The 19,938-nt window shown below is 27.1% G+C and overlaps 6 protein-coding genes across 7 annotated transcripts; 2 read left to right on the top strand and 4 right to left on the bottom strand.

Moving 5' to 3' along the window:
* Positions 1-437: 437 nt before the first annotated feature.
* Mfs10 (major facilitator superfamily transporter 10) lies at positions 438-6,392 on the bottom strand. The gene is made up of 7 exons (XM_074250159.1): positions 5,925-6,392; positions 4,306-4,532; positions 3,832-4,068; positions 3,602-3,689; positions 2,933-3,153; positions 2,339-2,869; positions 438-1,850 (listed from the first exon to the last, which is right to left on the bottom strand). The coding sequence occupies exons 1-7, from the start codon at positions 5,992-5,994 to the stop codon at positions 1,725-1,727; spliced, it is 1,500 nt and encodes a 499-aa protein (XP_074106260.1). The 5' UTR covers positions 5,995-6,392; the 3' UTR covers positions 438-1,724.
* Positions 6,393-7,207: 815 nt separating this feature from the next.
* Positions 7,208-8,491, bottom strand: Fis1 (Mitochondrial fission 1 protein). Its single transcript, XM_074250164.1, has 4 exons — positions 8,432-8,491; positions 8,021-8,230; positions 7,790-7,895; positions 7,208-7,643 (listed from the first exon to the last, which is right to left on the bottom strand). Exons 1-4 carry the CDS (start codon positions 8,474-8,476, stop codon positions 7,552-7,554), a joined length of 453 nt encoding a protein of 150 aa, XP_074106265.1. The 5' UTR covers positions 8,477-8,491; the 3' UTR covers positions 7,208-7,551.
* Positions 8,492-8,896: 405 nt separating this feature from the next.
* Positions 8,897-12,212, top strand: LOC141532014 (dTTP/UTP pyrophosphatase). 2 transcript variants are annotated; one of them, XR_012480011.1, is made up of 6 exons: positions 8,897-9,156; positions 9,527-9,768; positions 9,835-9,981; positions 10,466-10,615; positions 11,609-11,662; positions 12,071-12,212. XR_012480011.1 is itself a non-coding variant. In XM_074250162.1 (6 exons), the coding sequence occupies exons 1-4, from the start codon at positions 9,067-9,069 to the stop codon at positions 10,602-10,604; spliced, it is 618 nt and encodes a 205-aa protein (XP_074106263.1). In that variant the 5' UTR covers positions 8,899-9,066; the 3' UTR covers positions 10,605-10,615; positions 11,625-11,662; positions 12,071-12,212. The 2 variants fall into 2 exon arrangements, 1 of the variants encoding a protein (XP_074106263.1); XM_074250162.1 differs by having other exon boundaries at positions 8,899-9,156; positions 11,625-11,662.
* Positions 10,397-11,615, bottom strand: Sgf29 (SAGA-associated factor 29). Its single transcript, XM_074250161.1, has one exon. The coding sequence runs from the start codon at positions 11,506-11,508 to the stop codon at positions 10,630-10,632; it is 879 nt and encodes a 292-aa protein (XP_074106262.1). The 5' UTR covers positions 11,509-11,615; the 3' UTR covers positions 10,397-10,629.
* Positions 12,213-12,697: 485 nt separating the features above from the next.
* Lama (phospholipase B domain containing lamina ancestor) lies at positions 12,698-17,785 on the top strand. The gene is made up of 5 exons (XM_074250158.1): positions 12,698-12,951; positions 13,775-14,112; positions 14,875-15,519; positions 15,922-16,189; positions 16,626-17,785. The coding sequence occupies exons 2-5, from the start codon at positions 14,000-14,002 to the stop codon at positions 17,364-17,366; spliced, it is 1,767 nt and encodes a 588-aa protein (XP_074106259.1). The 5' UTR covers positions 12,698-12,951; positions 13,775-13,999; the 3' UTR covers positions 17,367-17,785.
* Ctu1 (Cytosolic thiouridylase subunit 1) lies at positions 17,786-19,776 on the bottom strand. Its single transcript, XM_074250160.1, has 4 exons — positions 19,617-19,776; positions 19,076-19,307; positions 18,670-18,977; positions 17,786-18,450 (listed from the first exon to the last, which is right to left on the bottom strand). Exons 1-4 carry the CDS (start codon positions 19,662-19,664, stop codon positions 18,040-18,042), a joined length of 999 nt encoding a protein of 332 aa, XP_074106261.1. The 5' UTR covers positions 19,665-19,776; the 3' UTR covers positions 17,786-18,039.
* Positions 19,777-19,938: the final 162 nt, after the last annotated feature.

Genomic DNA, 19,938 nt, shown 5'->3' with positions numbered 1-19,938 from the left:
ATTAAAATAAAAATTAATTGTAGCTTCAACCAAAAAAAAATTGATCTTCTTAAAAATTTTTAATATTAACAAATTAATAATCAATTAGTGTATTATTGTCAATTAATTTTTATCATTATTAATAATTATATTTACTTAAAATTAAAAATATAAAAAAATTAAAACCGTAACCAATTAAGGTAGTTTGGTAGACAATTGACTTAATTTAGTTGTCAGTTGACAATTTTTTTATTTTTTTTTAAGAAAAAAATTTATTTTTAAAAATTGCATTTTTATCTTTTTAATAATTTTTTTTTACTATTATTTATTTATTAAAAAAAATTAAAAAAATTTTGGTGACAGCTAAATTAAATGTCATTTAATAAATATGAAATAATTAGTAAAAAAAAAAAAAATCTGTAAATTTAAGTGCAATTTAAAAAAAAAAAAATTCCAAATTACCTTAAATTCATTTATTATAAATGAATAATCAGAAACATTAAAGGTACCGAAGATATGTCTAAAGTAGAAGCAACAATAGATTGTACTTATTAATTATTTCTTACATAATATTTTTCTTATAATTATTTAATTTTTTTTTTTTTTCGTTTTAATTTTTAATAAATCTGAATTTAAATTTCTTCTTAATTTTTTCTATGTTATATTTAATATTTAATATAAAGAGTCAACCATGCCTCGGATTATTGTTACCACATAAGGCCTGTACAGTCCGTTATTTAAAATAATAAATCACTGGAATGTTTCTGCCGACTAGATTTTTTTTGCTAACCATTCAAAGTTTATACTTTCGCTAAAATATTCAGTGAAGCGAACAATCGATTGCTTGAACAAATTAAATCTAGTTCCCAGCGCAAACATTTTTTTTTTCACAGTTCAAACGCCTCTAACATTTAAATCTACATATCCTCTATAAAATACCTCTTAAATAACGTCCTGAGTTTTTATTTGCGCTCACGTTTTATTTTATTTCCAGCTAAAATATTTCCTGCTGTCAATATTATAGCCATTATAATTATATAATTTTTTTTTAATTCACATAATTCTTTGAAAGTTATTTCAAATAATTAAACACGTCATAAATAATCATAAATATCTATTCAATTATTTTTTTACATAACAGGAAATATTTTTGCATAAAAATTGATATAGAATTTTTTTTTCTTAAATTTAATTAATGTGCGATTTAATAAACAAAAAAAGTTATTAAATAAATTTTTTTTTTGTCAAAAATTTTTGTAATTTGTACGACTTTAAAATTAAATATATTTAATTGGATAATAAATTATTTTTAACGTTTTTTTTTAATATAAATGCTAGATTAATGAATTTATTTAACTTAAAAAAAAAAAATAATCGATAAAATTTAAAATTACGCGTTATTAAAATTTTAACGCTAAGCACCGTATGAAAAAATATTTTTCTATAAATCTTCTTCATTTATTTATTTAATGATCAGGTGTCTAAATATTTGTATTGCCGAGTTCAAATAATACGTCAGAAATTCCAGCGAAGTAATATTTTAATTTAATTAATTTTGGAATGATGTGTAAAATAAAATATAAAATATAATTGTAAAAAAAAAAAAAAAAATTTTTTTTTAAATATGAGCACGCGTAAAACCAACTTACAAAGTTTTACTAAAAAGCACTGAGAGCTACGCGATCAACAGTCCCTGAACTTGATGATCGACGCAGTAAATTAATGTTTCTAATTAAACAAGATCATCAACTGCTGGTACCACGACTCCAAGATTGTTCTTTAGCTGAGGCGAATACTAAATAGACGAAATTTCCAGATAAATTTATTCCTGCAGCTAACCAAAATACTGTATGCCATCTTGATAATGTTTCCTTGAAAAAAAAAAAATTTTTAATTAGTTTGTTAATAAAAAAAAAAAAAAAAATAAAGATACATTTTTTAAAAAACTTAAATTATTATTATTATTAAAATTTTAATATAATAGTAATAATTACTAGAAAAAGAGCTTTCATTTGAGTACCCACATGCATTTTTGATATATTTTATATATATGGTATTTGTGGAATATATAAATATATAAAATATATGAAAAATTGATGTGGGTACTCAAATGAAAGCTCTTGATGAGTGTAACATCGGGATGAGCTTATATTTTTAAAAATATCATTTGTTGACAAGATACAATGCAATTTCTTAATTATTGAAATTTTTTAAGATATAAAAATATTTTTTTTTTTTAAATTATCTTATTGCTATTATTCAATAAAATTTTTTTTAAATAACAATAATTGCAGAAAATTGAAACCAGTCAAACAAGTTATACAATAGATAATAAAAAATAAAAAAAAAAAATACTCACATGGCCTTCAATGAGTCGACCAACAATATAAGGAGCCAAGAATCCACACGCGTTAGCGGTAGCATTGCTAATTCCATACAATGTACCGGCATACCGAGGAGCCAGTGCGATATGATTCATCTGATTGCCAGCATAAACTGCGCCTTGCAATGAGCCGAGTCCAGCGAGCATTATCATCAGCCAAACGCGGTCACACTCGGCCCAAATAGCACCTACGAAGCTAAGACTGACTGCAACTGAACTGACAGTGTTCCAGAACTTCATGGAATTAAGGGGGGATATGATCCGCTTCTCCAGAAGCGAGTCCGCAAAATTACAGATCACTAGTCCCATTATCCAGGCCGTCAAGTACGGGAGTGTCGAGAGAAATGCATCTTGCTGGACGTCAAAGTGCAGAATTCTGTCCATGTAAGTCGGCAGCTCGGTCAAGAGAGTGTAGAAGGCCCAGGATTGACCGCACTGGGTTATTGTTATCGCCCACATTGGGCCTGATGTCAGGATTGCGAGCCATGGAACGCCTCTGTCGTCATCCTGATTAATATTAATTTTAATAAAATAATTTATCATCAAAGTTGGGATTTAATATTTAATTACCGGATTTTTCGGCTCAACGCAAGCTTCGATGTACAATTTTTCTTGATAATCTATTCGAGGGTGCTCTACTGGTGTGTTGTAGACGAAAAAGATCCAGAATATGTACCACATAATACCTAGAGTTCCAAATAAGTAGAAAGCTAGTGGCCAGCCACCCCAGAATTCCAATGAGCAAAGATAACCACTCAGTGGTAATGATATTACAGTACCAAAATTAGAACCTGAAGAAAAAAAAAATTTATTTAAGCAATTTTTATTTTTAATAATAATAATGATTTATGTTTCTTAAAACTTTATTATCTATATTATTTAAAAAATAAAAAAAATTTTGTCTCCAGAATAGTTATATAGGTACATAATTAAAAAATGACCTTGTATCTCGTGAACTATTGACATTTTTAAAGATATAAGCTCATCCCGATGTTACACTCATCAAGAGCTTTCATTTGAGTACCCACATCAATTTTTAATATATTTATATATATTATATATATGTATATATGAAAAATATATAAAAATGCATGTGGGTACTTAAATGAAAGCTCTTGATGAGTGTAATATCAGAATGAGCTTACATCTTTAAAAACGTCAATATTTAAGAAAGTACAGTGTAATTTAACAAAAATCATTATTTAATAACTTAAATTATTATTATTGTGTTTTAATCACCTGCATAAACTAAAGCGGCAAATTTACTTCGCTCCAATGGTGGGACCCAGTGAGCAAGCATCGAATGCATTGCAGGAAATGTTACACCCTAAAAATAAATTTTTTATTGATTATTAAAGTACTGAAATTTATATTAATTATAAAAAAATTTATAATGCAAATTTTTAATCATAAAAATTTTTATTTAATTAAAAATTTTTTATTTCACAAAAAATTAACTACAAAATTACCTCGGTAAATCCTTCAGCAATCCTGACCGCTAAAAACGGACCCAGACCCCAGTAAGCAGCAAAAGGACTGACAACAGTTAATATAGCAGTTAAAAACACCCCCAACCCATAAACCAATTTGCCACCAACTTTCTCCGCCATTCGTCCACCCGGAACATTCGTGATGACATAACCGAGGAAGAACGAACCCAGTATTATCCCCTGGGTCTTGTCATCCCAATTGAATTCTCCTGGACTCTGCAAAAATAATTAATTATTAATTATTTAAAAAATAAATTTTTTCTATAAAAATACCAGTCGATTTATTTTCATACAATATGTCTAGAAATTCAATAGTAGAATCCGGTAAGATAAACGGATGAGTCATAGATAAAAAATAATCGAATGCATATTCACAATCAAAACCTTCAAAAGATTAAATTACTCTATTATAATACAATTATAATAATTTATTATTTATTATTTTTGACTTACAGGCACAAATGTACCATTTACGGGAGTAATTTTTGGACAGACATCCGAAGTATCATTCCCGTCATTGTTATCAGGAAAGGCCGTCTGGTTAACCATCGACACTATGGCAACCGAAAGATTCACTCGCATTGCATAAACTAGCGCGAATCCGAGAAATCCTAAAAATCCTAGCGTGTATCTTGCTTTGACGAAGGATTTTGTGTCTTCTGGTATTTGCCTGAGTGTCGCTGTAATAAAATAATAATTAATTAGTCTCTTTCATAGGAAAAATAAAGATTTTTGAGAAAAAAAATTTTTTTTTCATTGAAAAAATGAACAAAAATCGAAAAATTGCTCATAATGGTGATTTTTGCAAAAACAAAGAATTTGAAGCTTCGGAGCACTATGAAAAAAAAATCGCAGCGCTTTGAATTTTTCAGGGATTTTAGGAGACACTTGGAGGTTGAAAAATTACCGACGATATCCTTTGTTCATCCATTTTATCCAAAGTTATACCAATTTATCCAAATGTCCTTAATTATGCGAATTTTTGTCGTTTTTTCAGTTAAAGTTTTCAATTAAAAAAAAATTTTTTTGACAAAAGCTATTCACGGTATCTTATAGAGAATATTGTGTAGTTTTAAAAACCGTCCTTCGATTTCCTATACGATCATTATTTCCAGAGTTATTGATTGTCAAAGTGAAAAAGTACTTTTTTGCTTTGACTGACGATAACTCCGCGGCAAATCATCGTACAGGCTTTTTGATTATGTCAAATTGAAGGGCATTAAATTTTCTAAAAAATCATTTCAGCGAAACAATGGAAAAAAATTTTTTGAAGCCCGTAGAATTTTTTTAAGACGAGAAAAAATTTGGAAAATTTTTTTTTGTAGTTTTCTTAGGATTTCTCCAGACCCGAACATGATAAAAATTTTTTTATGGTCATATCTGAAAACTAGACACTTGGAGCTACAATTTGTTTTTTTTTCTGTACGATCATTTTCCTCCGAGTTACAGCTCGTTGAAAATCACCCAAAAATTTCGAATTTTTTTTATATCCCTTAATTTTTGTCACTTGTGTTTTATATAAATATATATAGATATGTTTACATGAAAAATATATCAAAAATGCATGTAGGTACTCAAATGAAAGCTCTTGATGAGGGTAACATCAGGATGAGCTTATATCTTTAAAATCGTTAACATTTAAGAAAGTACAGTGCGATTTAACAAAGGTCATTAATTTAATAAAGCAAAATTTTATTTATTTACAGTTGACAAGTCACAACAGTCACATAGTGACTCGGTTTTTAAAATTTCTAGTTTTTTAAATTTCTACTTGTAATTTAATAGTTACAAAATTCTAAAAAATTGACAGATGTCTCTTAATATAAATACTAAATAATAAAATATTACATTACTAGAATTAGACAATAAAAACAGGTCATAGTATGGGAATAAATAAATTTCTTTGTTCCACCAGTGAGAACTGAGTCGAGCGTACCAGGAAATGATTGTTATTGTGATAAAATAAAAAAAATATATCCCAGTGTGTTAATAAATTGCCGATAAATATTTATGTTAGCACATGGTGAGTTCACGGTCAGAATTGATGTAATGTTTATAATAAACATACGTACATTTTTCGATGGAATCATTGATACAGAGTGGCGCGTCGTCGTGAGTAACAGTTGGATCCAGAACCTCCATTGTAAATAAAATAAAAAACACAAAATGTCACTTCTTGATTTACTTGGTGAGTAATTTTAACTTTTTCCAGGATTAAACTTTTAATTTAGACTCCAGATTTTAGCTGTCAGCTGAAACACAAAGAGGTACGAGTAAAAGTGACTTTCTAGGATGTTGTGACGGACTGGAGAGCTAAGATGGTGGAACTCGATGATTACTACATTGATGATTGCTACAGTACAACAATTATTATTTATTGGATGTCTGGTCTAGGCAAATGTTTCACTGCGGCTATGCTCAAGCACTCACACACTGAGTTGGTAAGTATTGTCAGCACTTACTGTCACTTATCTGTGACTGTGATGAGATCAACGTTACAGTCACCACAATACTTGCTTAGTTGAGGATCGCCAAGTAAGCACTGGCATTTGATGAATTATTTAAAGAGTGTTGGAGTAAATAAACACACACAATGCTCCGGACAGCTGATATGAACTGTGATATGGAGATACATACACTAACACTTACGGCATTAGTCATCAGGTTTTGTTGTGTAAGTTGGACTGTCACAATTTTATCGGTTGAAGATAAGTAAAATTTTTTTTTTAATTGTTTTAATTTTTAAAAATTATAAAAAATTTATTTTTAAAAAATTTCAATTATAAAAAATTAAATGACATTTAATTTAATCATTTTTAGAATTTTTTTAACAAATAAATTACGACAAAAAAAAATTGACATGTAGAAATTTAAAAAAATTAAAAATCTAATTTTTTATAAATAATTTTTATAAATAATTTTTTTGTTAAATAAAATTTTAAAATAATCGTGACTGCTAATTTTAATCACATAAAAATTAATTTAGCAGATATTTAATAATTTTTAGAACTTTTATTAACAAATAAATTAAGGCAAAAAAATTACATTAAAGTTTGCTGTCACTTGACAATTTTTTAATTTTTTTTTTAACAAAAAAATTTGTTCTAAAAAATTATTTTAAAAAAATTGCATATTTAATTTATTAAAATTTCTACAAGTCCATTTTTTTGCTATAATTGAAATTAATATTCTGACAATTTTCATGATTTTTTTAAGTTACATAAAAAATTTCAGAATAAATTTAAAAATATCAATTTTTTTTAATTAGAAAATTACTTTAAAAAAATTACAACAAATATTTTTTACAAGGATTACTAAATAAAAAAATATCTTCAATAATTATATACTTTTATTTAGGAAATTTAAGTTATATCTTTGTGTAGAGTTACATTATAGAGGATAACCTCTATTTCCAAAAATCATTTATAGTATTAAAAAATTTATCAATATTCCCTTAATCATGATAAACTAATAATCAAAAATTAATTAACAAATATCGATAATAAAGTAACAAAACTATACAAATAAAGTAAGAAAAGCGAAGACTTAATCATATAGACACTCGCTTAGAGGTTTTTCAGTTGAAAAAATAACTCAATAATTAAGCTACTCTAATTACATTAATTTTTGAATAAAAAAAAAAAAAAAAAAAACATAACATTTGGTTTCAAATATTGGTCGTTAGTTAGAATCGTTTGGCTAAGATTTCTTTGCCATTGCGATACCGAGACCAAGAATACTTGCTAGTCCAACTATTACTCCACCAGCTACTGCCATTCCAATTAGACCCTCTGTAAAAAATAAATAATATTCATTAAATTAAATAAAAAATTTATTTACCAGATAAATGCTTTTTTATTAAAAAGTAATTTTTAAAGTTTTAATTTCAATCAAAAATAAGTTTAAAAAAAAAGAATAGAAAATTTAATATATATACCTTTTTCCATTTTTTTTCTGATACAAGCTTCTAAATCTTGTACTTGTTTGTTATTAGGTTCTACTTGTAAAAATCCTCGTAAATAATGAAGCGCTTTTGTATACTCCTAAAATAAAATATTTAATTAATAAACTTATTAATTATAAATTTAAGATTTAAAAAAAAATAGAATTATAAAAATTGACAGGTGTTTAGTATAATTACAAAAATGAATTAAAAATAAAACAATACCTTAATACGAGCATTTCCAATAGCTAAATAATAAAGACAATCTCTCTTCTCACAATCTTTATAATTATTAAACAAATCCTCCAACAAAACAATTCCTTTTCTAACATCCGCAGGGTATCTACTTCTCACCAGACACCATGCGTACTCAAATTGTGCTTTTTGAGTAACTTGTGAGGTTGTCAGCTGTTCGTTGTAAATTTTTTCAAATTTCTGAAGCAAATAAAAATTATTAATCATTAGTCACAATTAAAATTAACTCATCTGACGCAATACCAAAGTATTGACTCATAAAAAAATTTCTCCGTTTTTTAATTACATAATTTTATATCGCAAAAAATCAGAAATTAATTTATTAATTACATAAAATTAAATGTAATTATTTAATAAATAATTTATAAGTTAAATACGTACTTTCAAGTCTTCTGACGACACAACCTCATTTAGAATATTTTCCATTGTTACTTCAAATTTTTAACTCACTAAATTATTGATGACAGTATTTTATTGTTGGTTAATTTTTATCCAGCTGATAATGTTTAATAGTTCTTTGTTTGAATTTAATGAAAAAAAATTTACGTCAAAGATGGAGCGGTTTTATAATTTCCTCTTCATTCTTTGATTCTATACTTTGCTTTTATTGTACGCAGGTATAGTTTAGTTCTGTTGTATAGTAAGGTGTGTTTACATGTGATTTTAAATGACACTGCAGTTGTTAACTGACGTCTAAATAGTTTTTATTAATTAAATTAGTAATAAAAAGATATTTATAAAAAATTGCACTTATAGTTTTTCAAGTTTTTTACATGTGACATTTTTTTTTTAATTGTTTCATTGAAATTTTTTCAATAAAAAATTTAAATAAATTTTGAAATGTCAGCTAACTTCATTTTTATGATTTTTAAAAGAGTATTTTCATGAAACTTAAAGTGAACGTTGACACAGAAAGTAAAAGTCAAAAATAAACAAAACTTTTTTTGTAAAATTTTAAACTTTTTAACAAGTTTATTATTTGAAGTAAGTGTAAATAATTTATTGTCACTTTTAAAATGTTGGAACCAACTTTACATGCATTGTCATCACTGAGAGTCATTTTGGCTAGTGGATCTCCTAGGCGACGTGAAATTATTAAAAATTTGGTAAAATTTTTTTTTTTATAAAATTTGATTAATTTTTTTTTTTTTGGAAAAATGAACTAAATAATATTTTTTATTTAAAAATTGCACTTATAGTATTTAAAATTTGAAAAAAAAATTTTTTTGTAATAATTTTTTAAATAAAAAAAATTATGACATTAAATTTAGCTGTCACAATTTTTTTAATTTTCTTTAACAAATAAATTATAACAAAAAAACAAAGTTATTAAAAAAATGAACTTGTAGAAATTTTAATAAATTAAAAATGCAATTTTTTTTAAATAATTTTTTAGAACAAATTTTTTTCTTAAAAAAAAAATTATAAAACTTAATTATAATTTTATAATAATAATATTTATTAAAATTTTTTTAGGGAATAAACGTTGAATGTATAACATCAAAGTACGACGAGAACCTTGACAGAAGTAAGTACAACAACCACGGCGATTACGTCCAAGATCTAGCTTACTACAAAGTCCAAGACGTATTTAACAATTTAAAAAATGACAGCGCAAAACCTTCATTAATTATTGGCGCTGACACAATAGTAACACTTGGAGATGAAATTTTCGGCAAGCCCAAAGACGCTGCTGATGCTGTGAGAATTTTATCCAGGTTAGTAAGTTTAAAAAAAAAAAATGTCTAAATATTATGTATTAATTATTGATTAATATTTTATAGTTTAGCAAACAAGGAGCACATTGTTTACACAGGCGTTTGTATGAAGACAATGGAAAAAGAAATAAAATTCTATCAGAGCGCTAAAGTTACAGTTGGAGATATTTCTAAAGAACATATTGAGTCTTATGTTAAAACTGGAGAACCTATGTAAGTTATTAAGCTGGTAATTTTTTTTTTATATTAAAATTTATTTGTAATAATTTTATTGCTGTCAATTTTTTGACAAAGGTTGCTAATTTAAATTTTCACTGATAATTTTTAAATTAAATTTTTTTTATAATTATTTAATTGCTATAAAATTATAAAAAAATTAGTGTCTTGATTTAAAATTATTATTTATAATTTTTTTTACAATTTTTCTATTGTTACATAATAAATATCGTCAATGTTTTAATTAAAAAAATTTTTAAAAATTATTAATAATTTTTAAAAAATTTCTCCATGGAGAATTTTTACAAATAAATTTTTTTCATACTAATTAAATTTATAAAATATTTAAAAAAATGTCAGTATCTTAATTAAAAATTTATGGAGGCAAAATTAAAAAAAAAAAAAAAATAAATAAATAAATAAAAAAATCATATCTTCATTTATTAAATAAAAAATTAAATTTTATACATAAAAATTCCAGGGACAAAGCAGGTGGTTACGGAATCCAAGGAACCGGAGGCTGTCTTATAGAATCAATAAACGGGGACTTTTACACAGTAATGGGAATGCCACTGTACACACTGGTCAAGAATTTGAATCAGCTGTACTCGTCAAAATAAATTTGCACTTGGTAAGATCCATCAGCTAGCTCTTGCTCTTTTTTCCCTCCTTTATAGAGATAACATACAGCTGTGCGACATTCAACGGCGGAGAGTATCCATCAGCATAGGAAGCATCTTCAAAGAGAACTTCGTACTCTTCAGTAGCAGAATTGGGGAGCTGATTAACGACAGCTTTATAGAAGCACGTGGTCTGGGGATAGAGCGCCATGACAATGGAGCCTTTGGGGAAGAGAGCGTGAGCGTCAGTGTCGGGGTTGGCCCGCATGAGGGGCAAGGGGACTACTCTTCTTCTGGAGAGAGTGTGGCGGTCTTTCTGCTCCTCGTCGATGTCGTCGACCTCGTACTTGTTGGTGGTGGAATTGAAGTGAACGACCTCCGCGAGGATCCAGTTTTCCTCTTCGTCGGAAGAGCTCTTGACCAGAGCCGCGACCATGTCGCCCATCTTGGCGACGTAGGTCGACTCCGCGGGCACCGCGCCGCACAGAGGAGGCGCCTTGGCTCCAGGTGTCTTCCCCACGTACAGCGGCAAGGTTGCTGCCGTGCTCTGCAGCATCTTCATCAGCGCGCCGCGGCGGATCGTCTCTTTATTCCCGGCATTCCTCGCCTGGATTCGTCGCTCGTTCCTGATCGCTCGGATCTCGTTGATCTTCGACAGCGCTGACCGCAGGAGCTCCTCCTCTTGCTGCGCGTCTTGGATCGCTGAGTTGTACAAGGTTTTTAGCTTTTGCTGGTAGTAAGGAGTTATTTTGTCGTCCGGAGTCACTTTTTCGTGCGCTTTTGTTATGTTGTTTAAATTTACCTCGGATCTTGTGCGCTCCGTGTCGATGTCCTTCACCAGCTGGTATATGCTCTTCAGACGCTCCTGGATCTGGTGAGCTGCTGCGTCTGCTGTGAATGGCATCGTCAGTTTATTTATTTATTTTTTAATTTATTTATTTTAAGAAAACTTGACACTTTTTCTGTTGACAGTTTTTAAAGGTTAATGTTGTTGTCATTTCTAGATTGATTTTTTTTTAGGTGCTCAATCCAGATGGCGCGTCGGTCTTACTTTACTCGTAAGTGCAGCGAATATTTCCAATAAAAAAAAAAAAAAAAAAAAAAAAAAAATTAATTAAAAATTAATTTGGCAGATTTTTGATAATTTTAAAAATTTTTTTAACAAATAAATTATGACAAAAATAATTTTAAAAAAATTTACTTGTAGAAATTAAAAAAAAAAAAAAAAATAATAAAGTGACTAGATTTTTTTTTTTATTGAAAATATATATAACACTGAAATTGACAGATTTTAAAAATTTTTTTAAAATTTTATTATTTAAAAAGTTTCACATGTGAAAATTAATAAGAATTTTTAGGAGCATTTTTTTTTTACTGTAATTAATTTGTTAAAAAAATTTTTAAAATTAAAAATAAATTTTTAATAAAATTAATAAAAATTTATATGATAGTTATTCTTATTACAGATGATTAAATATATTTTATCTTGCTATCCTGGTATCAATTAAAGAGAATGATAAAAATTACGTAGCAGAAAAAAAACATAGTAACAAAAAGAAAGTTCGAATTAATAAAATACTCACAGTTAACTAAAATAAAAGCGATCAAAGTACGAAGAGAGTCAATTAGAATTAATCGAGGTTGATTAGCTGGTGAACAACAAGTCCAAGCTATTCTAGAAATTACTATGTATCATATTAATATTATAATGTTTTTTTTTTTTTTTTTTTTTTTTTTTTTTTAAATATATAAATAACAAAAAAAAATTTTTCTTCAATTAAGTCTTATGAAGATAAGTGATAGAAAAAGAATAATTTATAATTTTTTAATTTAAAGAATAAATAGAAAAATTGATTTTTATTATTTAAAATTAGTAATTAAAAATTTATAAATTATTAAAAAAATTGTTTTTTAATTTTTTAGAAGAAATTTATTGAAAAAAATTAAAGAAAAAAAATTTTTTTAGAAGAAATTTATCAACTAAATTAAAAAAATGGAGTGACTGCTAACTTTAACATCATAGATATATCAAAAAAAAATATAAAGATAGGTAAAAAAAAATTTCAACTCACATCAGCTCTCCCCTTCTTACACAAAATAGAGAATCCCCTCTTTTCTTCTTCCATTACAATCAATGTGGCACGCCAGCAGCAGTAATCCCGACCGAATCAGACCAGATAGAATAAAACGTTTAGTTAAAGCATATATCTCGAATCGCGTGGATTTCAGTGTCGGAGCAACTGGTCCACAGCACTTGCACAATTAAAAAAATTAAATAAGGAATGTAATCTCTATGCACTCCTCTTGTTTGTTACCTGTCAAATGCACAAAAAATCATCATCTCACTGTAAGTTATAAATTATTTTTTTTTATCATTAACCATTAATCCAAAATTTTCCTTACATATGTACTCAAACTTTCCATAATTTATTTTTAATTAATCTTTTTAAAAAATTCCTAAAAAAATTTTTAAAATAAAAAAATTAATAATTTTTAATATTTTTCTCAGAAAAATTTTTTTCAATGAATTAAGATTTATTGCTTGCTCACATCTGCGTGGCTCTTACCACATGCACACGCCGTTGATCTGTTGATTAATAAAAAAATTTATTTTTATTTAAAAAATTTAAGTCGCATTTTAAAAAATAAAAATAAATTTTTTATTTTTAGCTTGAAAATAAAAAAAAAATATATTTTTAAATTTCAAGTTCATTTAAACGTAATATATATAAAAATTAACAATAAATGTATATTTATAGATTAAAATGATACGTCATGATTATAAGCGCAAACAATAGATTCATTTGAGTAAATATAATTTAAAAAATTGATATCTATTACGCGGTATTATTTAATTTTTATATTATTAATGCAAATAAATTCTACATTATTTCTTTCTTCTTTATGAAGAATATATTATTAATCATACAAAGATAATTGTTACATTTTATTACGTAAATAATTGGAGCGAGTGATTTAGAGTGTAAAAAGTTGAGCCTTCAGTACTACCTGAGAATATAATTAATAAAGTGATAATTATTGAGATAATAATTGACTACTTGTCAAATGAGATTACTAAGAATTTATTTATCGGTACAGCAAAACCGGATTATTAATTAATTAATTTATTTATTAATTATAATTAATCATGAATTTTTTTTTTTTTACAGATCCAGACGTTGTATTTTCCCTTCCCTAAGACAGGAATCAAATAATAAAACAAGCAGGCGCGCCAAATAATAAAAATTTGTAATCGATGGGTTGAGAAAGTTTTTTTTATATTATTGTCCATTAATCGGATCAATTAAATTTATTAAATAAAGTCGGATGAAGAAATACTTTGCCATAGGTGGCAGAAGATTATCAACGACGTAGCTTACAAATGAATAGAGAAGATGTTGAAAGTTGTAGGAGCTTCGTGGCTACAAACCCGCATTTCTACTTATATCCTTGTTGCTGTTGCAATTATTGGTATAGGCGCTATTATTCTCAGTGAATTTGATCAAAGGTATTTTTTAAAAAATTTTATTTTTTTGAGCATTAGAAAAATTATTTAAGAACTAGCAATTTTGGAGTCACTGTGTGACTTGTGTTAAATTGCACTGTACTCTTTTAAATATTGACATTTTTTAAGATATAAGCTCATCCCGATGTTACACTCATCGAGAGCTTTCATTTGAGTACCCACATGCATTTTTAATATATTTTTCATATATACATATATATGATATATATAAATATATAAAATATATGAAAAATTGATGTGGATATTTAAATGAAAGCTCTTGAGGAGTATAATGTTGGGATGAGCTTATATCTTAAAAAATGTCTATATTTCACAAAATACAATATAATTTCTTAATTAATGACTTTTTTTGAGATATAAACTCATTTTGATATTGAACTCATCGAGACCTTTCATTTAAGTACCCACATGGCATTTTTTATATATTATATATATATATATGATATTTGTCAAATATATAAATATATAAAATATATGAAAAATTGATGTGGGTATTCAAATGAAAGCTCTTGATGAGTGCAACATCGTGATGTGCTTATATCTTTAAAAATGTTAATAGTTCTCAAGAAAAAAATTTTTTTTTCCAAATTTAAAATACTTTTTTTTACCAAAAAAGTTATTGTAAAAAAAATTTTATTTCTCAAGCTTAGAAATAAAATTCTCTAAAATTTTTCATTAAAAAAATTTTTATTTATTTAAAAAACAAAATTTTTTTAATTAAAAAATAAAAATAATTTTTTCCAGAGTCGAAAATGATGGAATATATTCAGCAAGAGTAATTTACAACCGTAAAAGTGGATACCGCGTAGATTTCTGGGGTCAAAACAACGACCTGGCAAACCTACCAATGGGATCAGCACGAGCGTATTTCAAGCACCAAACGCACCAAACAGGCTGGTCGATCCTGGAAATCGAAACATCGGCAAGCTTTCCAGACGAGATCCAAGCTTATTCAGCTGGACTGCTAGAAGGTAGCTTGACGTGGCTCTTGATTCACCTTCATTGGTACAACACAATAGCCACGGTGTGTGTTGGAGATCGCAAAGCAATTTGCGATGTAGTCAGACAGCAGCTCCGCGATAACTCTGAGGTAGCTCGGAGTCACGCCAAGCTTCTTGGAGCTGAAGACCCATTCTGGCACATGGTCAGGCTGTTCTACGCTCAGCTGGATGGCTTGAAGGAAGGCTGGAATTATGAACTGACTCGGAATCAGCAAGAAGTCGAAATTCCTGATGAAGACTTCATCTGGTTGGCGATGGTCTCTGATTTGTCTAACTTTGGGCTTGATGATCCCCAGCACGCTGGCATTGGAGGAATTTTATTGAAAAATTTAACCAAGCAGTCTGATGTTAAACCGCTTATTGCGCTCGTTCATAATACTGCAGCACCGTGAGTTTTATTTTTTTTTTTTTTTTTTTTTTTTTTTTAATTATAATTATTTAATAATTATTAAAATAAAGTTTGCCGATATTTAAAAATTAATTTATAATTTTTTTATTAAAAAAAAAAAAAAAAAAAAAAAATTTTTTACTTGTAAAAAACTTGAAAAATTATAATTGCAATTAAAAAAAATTTTTTTTTTAATTATAATTTAATAAATTAAACAAAATCAAAAAAAAATTAAAAAATTTCGGCTAACTTTATTAAAATTTAATAATTTTATCGATTAAATAATTTTATTATTCTTTTTACATCCGCTTTTCTGTCACAGGATTTCTGGTATTAAATATCTGTTAATTTCATTTAATTATTAATTTAACTATAATTAAAAAATATGATTATTTTTCACAGGTACAGAAAAATGTTGAGATTGTTAAAAAAATATACTTTTGGTTACCATATTAATGGAGAAAAAAATTCCGAACGTGTGCCAACTCGCTCAATTGTCCTTTCATCTTATCCAGGCGCTTTATCTTCCCAAGATGAATATTATGGATTATATCAAGAAGACATTAAAAATTTAATGGTGCTTGCTGGTACTCCATTAACGTTGTCAAAAGATTCTCAAGCTGATTTGGAAAGTAAAATACATGAAGATGATGAACATTCAAATAGACCTGTAAGTATGCCAGTTAATTAATAATTTTACTTAAAATTCAATTTAAAATTTTCCCGCGGATAGAATTTTTTTAAACGTCCTCTTTTGTTCCAATAAGTGAATTATAAAAAAAAAGACTGAAAAATTTCTTCTGAAAAAAAAATTAATTATAATTAAACGAAGCAATATTAAGCTACAATATTTAATACTGAACTTCTTAAGAGGCAATTGAAGAAATTAAAAAATAAATTGAGTTGAAAAAAATATTTTTTAAAAAGTTATCGGGTTTGTCCCTCCATAAAAAATTTAAAAATTTGTATTAAGCGTTTTAAAACGACTTTTTTATGTTAATGTAGCAATTAATCCATTAAAAAAATTTTTTTTAAGTTCAGGGATTTTTTTTATTTTTATTAGTGTGCTTTTTGCATAATTAATATATCTAATATTTATTTTTTAGAACATTGTAATGACGGCGGCTAAAATAATGGCAGCTAACTGGTTAGCAACAGACGTTAATTCTTGGTCGCGGACAATCGCCCGAAGAGACGGATCAGAAAACACGCGTCAACTGCTTCAATGGGTGATTCTACGCCCCGCTGATTCATCAGTGTGGTTTGTTGAGCAACATCCTGTGATGACTCACGCGATAGATTATTCCAAAATTTTTCTAGAAAAGGGTTATCTGTTCTGTGACGGCAATTCATTATTATCAAATCAAGAAAAAATTAAGATTAATAAAGAGCTGACTGTTGAAACTGTTGAAACTGAAAATAATGCAGAGAAAATTATTGAAAATATTAATTTAGAAGATGATAAAAAAATTACAACGGAGATTATTGAGCCTGATTCAGATAAACCAAAGGTTGGCCACGAAGAATATTTAAATTTGTTTTTTAAATCATTAAACTCGAGTATTCATTTTAAATTTATTGAAAAAGAATTACCTTCATTAATTGATACGATGACATTCCGGGGTGATCTTGAAACCACACCGACTGCGATTGGGGTTATTGATTCTAAAGTTATGCTTGTTAATGATCAAGGGTTGGTTGATTTTCAATCTACTTCTGGGCCTCCTTGGTCTGCGGATCAAAAAACTCCATTTCAATGGTCTAAATCATTTCCTAGTATTTCGCATATTGGTCAGCCGGATAAATTTATGTTTGCTAGTATCAATCCACACTGGGCATGGAATTGATTAATTTTTAATTAATATCTTCAATTTTTTTTTAATTAATGACACTGAAATTATTAGACGGGAAATTTAAAAAAAAAAAAAATATTAAAAAATTTTTTTAAAAAAAATGTTAAAAAATATTAAAAAAAAAAAAAAAAAAATAAAAAATTTTATTTCAAATTTAATTAATCAAAAATAAGTCTTTTGATTTCAGAGTCATAAAAAAAAAAAAAAAAAAAACAGTTACAATATTAAAATTTTTTAATTATAGATAAAAAAAATTGTAAATTAAATAACAAAAAATAAAATTGTAAATTAATTTTAAAACCGCGAATTTACCCAAAGGAATGTTAAGTAAATTGTATCATTTTTTTTTTAATGATTATTCATATGTAAGCTACGTGTAAACAATCTGATGCAATAAAGATATACATCCAGAATTTAACTTTATCAATTTATTTTTTATTAGATTAAAAATTCAATGATATCGCTATAAAAAAATTTTTTTGTGGGAACTGATGTAGTTTTGTCCGAAATCCGGAGAAATGATAAAAAAAAATTTTATATGCCCTTATGGCTCCTGGGACTTAAAAAAATTTTTTTATAACAAATCTATAAAATAATAAATAAAAAATTATGTTTAAAAATGAAATTTTTGTAAAAATACAAAATCTATATTTACAAATTTAACTATTTAAAATTCAACAGATTTTTCCCTGTCCTTAGTCAGAAGCTGCATAGCACGTTGAGATTTCCCGATGCCTAGCTTGGGTAACCCGCGATTCAACCCTTCGAGTAAAATGCAAGCCTTACAAATTTCTTGACTGGACACGAATCCGCAGCGACTGCAGTGTCTTCGCTCAGGCATCTTCACAGTCCCTTTGACCTGCAATCTTTCGCCTGAATGGATGATATCAATGATTGAGGACGGCCGTACTTTTTCCAAATTTTTTAGAAAAGTCCTCGTGTGTCCGCGGTACGCGTTTGGAGCGAATATACACTCTGTTGAGAAGTAAACGAGCTGTTTGTAGTAGGCGTACATTACTATTTCCTTTTCGTAAGTGTACTTCAGTGGCTTGCAGCGCATTATTGTATCTTCACCAGACTGTTAGAGTAAAAATAAATTATTAATAAAATAAATTTCAATAAAATTAATTTTTTAGATTTTAAGTAAATTAAAAATTAATTTCTAATTTCTTTAAAAAAAAAAAAAAAAAATAACAATTAAAATTTTAAATTGATTTTTCAATTTTTAAATAAATTTAAAATTAGTAAAATTTTTATGAAAAATTAATTTCTAAATAAAAAAAAAAAATATAATTACTGTAATAATTGATGTACATCTCTCTAGCCTAGCAATATCACCCCGTAAAATATTCATCAAAACAGTCTCTGCAATATCATCAGCATTGTGTCCAGTAGCAATGCAATCAACCTCCAAAAGAGCAGCACCACGATCTAAAGCTTGGCGTCTAAATACCCCGCAAAAGGTACAATTATTTTTACGGCCTATTTGTTCAACTATTTTGTCCATTGTCCAGCCGTAGAGGTCCTTGTAAGACAGGATTTTAAGAGGCATTTGATAGTCATCTCTGTTTTGCTCGACTGTCTTCAAACTATCGTCCCGGTAACCTGCAATTTTATTATTAATGAAATTTTTCTATTCTGAAAAATTCTTGTGAAAATTTTCTTTAAAATAATTTATTAGTTTAAAATATATAAAAACTTACCTGTAATTCCCTCGTCAATTGACAACAAAAATAAATCAAGCCCATAATTGTATCTGTCGTTTAAAACTTTAAGAACATAAGCCAGGACTGTTGAATCTTTGCCACCTGATGCTCCGATTGCAACTTTATTTCCAGGTTTGAATAATTTTCCATTAACTATTGTGTGATGGATTTCTATTTCGAAGGCAAGGAAAAAACATTCTTTGCACAGTGCATCTCCAGTTTTAGGTCGCTAAAAAATTTAAATATCAAAATTAAAAATTAAAAATCAATCACAATAAAAAAAAAAAAGCTTTGAAAAATTTCCATTAATAATTTAATTACTATAAAAATCTAAACGATTAATAATTGTCAAGTTATCAAGTTAACAAACAACTGTCAATTTTTTTAATTTCTATAACAACTAAATTAATAATTACAAAATTTTAAAACACAAACTTTATTTAAATTATTTATTTTTTAATAAAAATGAAAAAATTGTCAGCATGATAAAAAATTTTTAAGTGTCTAATTTCAGTATTATATATTTTTTAAAACTCACCTTTAATATTGCTTTGTTAGGACAATTTGCTGAGCACTTTGGTGGCATTTTTAAATTTAAATAATTGCAAGACAATAAAAATTAACAATGTAAGTAAATAATATAGGTTAGTGCAGGGAGCTCGATTCTGACTTCTTGTTACAACAGATTGCAACAACAAAAATATTTACACGTGCTACATTTCAGTAGATAAAAGTAAAATTGACGTTAGCGACTGCACAGCAGTCTCTCACATAATACTCGCAGTGTAATCTGCGGTAAAAAAACAAAATATAAAAATTAACTTAGGAGATAGTTGATAATTTTAAGAATTTTTGTAACA

This window comes from Cotesia typhae, unplaced genomic scaffold, assembly GCF_013202065.1.
Source record: "Cotesia typhae breed Kobodo isofemale line unplaced genomic scaffold, CoteBio_Ctyphae contig_50, whole genome shotgun sequence".
In the NCBI taxonomy this organism is placed as follows: Eukaryota; Metazoa; Arthropoda; class Insecta; order Hymenoptera; family Braconidae; genus Cotesia; species Cotesia typhae.
The sequence above is the reverse complement of the archived record's forward strand: the minus strand, read 5'-3'. Positions and strand labels throughout refer to the sequence as shown.